General features: G+C 44.1%; 1 protein-coding gene across 2 annotated transcripts in view; it reads left to right on the top strand.

The window, feature by feature from the left end:
* Positions 1–2,500, top strand: part of corin (corin, serine peptidase) — a 25,634-nt gene that overhangs the window by 11,866 nt on the left and 11,268 nt on the right. For both annotated transcript variants that reach the window (XM_031584666.2, XM_031584667.2), the window contains exons 7-9: positions 282–389; positions 1,883–1,993; positions 2,438–2,500. The exon at positions 2,438–2,500 is cut by the window's right edge and continues 60 nt beyond it. In XM_031584666.2, coding sequence (XP_031440526.1) covers positions 282–389; positions 1,883–1,993; positions 2,438–2,500 — 282 coding nt within the window. The remainder of the gene's footprint in view (positions 1–281; positions 390–1,882; positions 1,994–2,437) is intronic.

Raw genomic sequence — 2,500 nt, 5'->3', positions numbered from 1 at the left:
TGTGAAATAATCGTGATAAATATCGTTATATTGTGTTATCACCCAGTCCTAGTTTATTCATGTGCAGAGAACACCCCACCCCCCTCCCACACACACACACACACACACACACACACACACACACACAAACACACACACACACACACACACACACACACACACACACATACACACACACATTACTGTCATACTGTACTGTATATACACACAAATTGGAATCCAATTTTAAGTTCCTCTCTCTCTCTCTGTCTCTCTGTCTCTCTCTTTGTCCCTCGCCCCAGGCTGTCAGGAGGGGGAGTTTGAGTGTGTGACGGGCAGGTGTGTGAGCCCAGCTCTACTGTGTGACGGCTACGACGACTGTGGGGATCTGAGTGACGAACACAACTGTGGTGAGTCTTGCACTCCTCTCTCTCTCTCTCTCTCTCTCTCTCTCACACAAACACACACACATCCTTTGCTCTTGCCCTTTCCATTCTATTTGCTCTCTTTCTGTCTCGCTCTATCTTCCACCCTCTCTTTATAACCGCCCCCCCCCCCCCCCCCCCCCCCTCTCTCTGACCTAGTCTGGTTTCCAGGCTTATCCCTGGGATCAGGGAATATCTGAGAACTTTCCGACAGGGGGAAACCCACCCATGCACAAACACACCTCGACTCACATTAAGCCTCTCTCTCTCTCACACACACACCCACACACCCACACATTCTTTAACACTTATACACATGCCTGCGATAGGTAGATATGTGTTGTAATTTGCAATGTAGTCATGGGGGAATTGGAACAGTTGGCAATTAATGTTAGTGATACACAGTCATGAAACAAGATCCAATTCTATGCCACACACACACACACACACAGACACACATACACACAGACACACACTCATACACACAGATGGAAAAGGAGAATCTGTGCGTAAGCATAGACACACAGACACGTAGGTGTATATTTAGATTGTGTGTGTGTGTGGTGTGTGAGTGTGTTTATGGCCATCTACAGATGAAATGTATTGAGAACCATGGAAATTATGTCGCCATGGCATCAATGGAATGCTGGCACTTCAGGCGTGGCATCAAACGGAAGGCAGCATCTGTGATGTCATCACCTCCCGAAAGTCTGCTCAACTCACCCATGCATCTGTTCGTGTGTGTGTGTGTGTGTGTGTGTGTGTGTGTGTGTGTGTGTGTGTGTGTGTGTGTGTGTGTGTGTGTGTGTGTGTGAAAGAAATAAAGAAAGAAAGAAAGAAATTAAACAAGACAAATTCCATGCCAAACTTAAAGATATCTAATGCATGCAAGTAAAGGTATCCCCAACTTGAAGAATAAAAGTGTGAATACAAATGTGTATGCGTACTCATATACGATATTTTACTTGCTGTATGTGTGTGTGTGTGTTTGTGTGTGTGTATTTAGGTATGTGTAGAAGTGCATGTGTCTCTCGTCTATATTACCTGAATGGCATGATTAATGTATGATGTGTGTGTGTGTTTGTGTTTGTCTGAATTCGTGTTTTCTATATTGTCTAGCTGCGTCTGAATCACATGATTTGTGTTATTTTGTGTGCGTGTGTGTGTGTGTATGTGTGTGTTTGCGTGCGTGTGTGTGTGTGTGTGTGTGTGTGTGTGTGTTTGTGTGTGTATTTAGGTATGTGTGGAAGTGCATGTGTCTCTCGTATATATTACCTGAATGGCATGATTAATGTATGATGTGTGTGTGTGTTTGTGTTTGTCTGACTTCGTGTTTTATATATTGTCTAGCTGCGTCTGAATCACATGATTTGTGTTATTTTGTGTGTGAGTGTGTGTGTATGTGTGTGTTTGCGTGTGTGTGTGTGTGTGTGTGTGTGTGTGTATGCGTGTGTGTGTGCGTGTGTGTGTGTGCGCAGTGTGTGACGCTCAGAGGGAGCATCGGTGTGGAGATGGCCGGTGTATTCCTAGGGACTGGCTGTGTGACGGAGATCACGACTGCGTAGACAAGAGTGATGAGGTCAACTGTTGTGAGTACATTCTCACACATACAGACATGCCCAGGCAAGCTTTCACACACACACACACACACACGCGCGCACACAAAATAACACAAATCACACACTATATCGGCATCATGTCTGTTCATTGTGGCTTGAGGATGTGGCAGCTTCACAGAACCTAATAAAAAAAAATTAAAAAAACTTAAAAACTATGTACCATGATTTAACATGGTGTTTATAACTGATTACTGTCACCAAGGAAGGTAGTGACGATGCTAAATCAGATTTGCTGCTATACTAGGAAATGTATCGCAAGACAAAGTGACACAGTGTTACTCTCTTGTGTAGGCTGTTGCAAGTACATGTATGTTTACTTCCTATTCATGACACTGCATAAACAAAATGTTCATTTTTGTTTGTTCTGTTTATCTTTGTATTTGTGTGTGTGTGTGTGTGTGTGTGTGTCTGTAGCGTGTAAGGCCCAGGGCTTGCAGGAGTGTAAGAATGGGCAGTGCATCCCTAGTGCCTTCCGCT

The sequence above is a fragment of the Clupea harengus genome, chromosome 18, assembly GCF_900700415.2.
Source record: "Clupea harengus chromosome 18, Ch_v2.0.2, whole genome shotgun sequence".
NCBI classification, from domain to species: Eukaryota; Metazoa; Chordata; class Actinopteri; order Clupeiformes; family Clupeidae; genus Clupea; species Clupea harengus.
The sequence above is the reverse complement of the archived record's forward strand: the minus strand, read 5'-3'. Positions and strand labels throughout refer to the sequence as shown.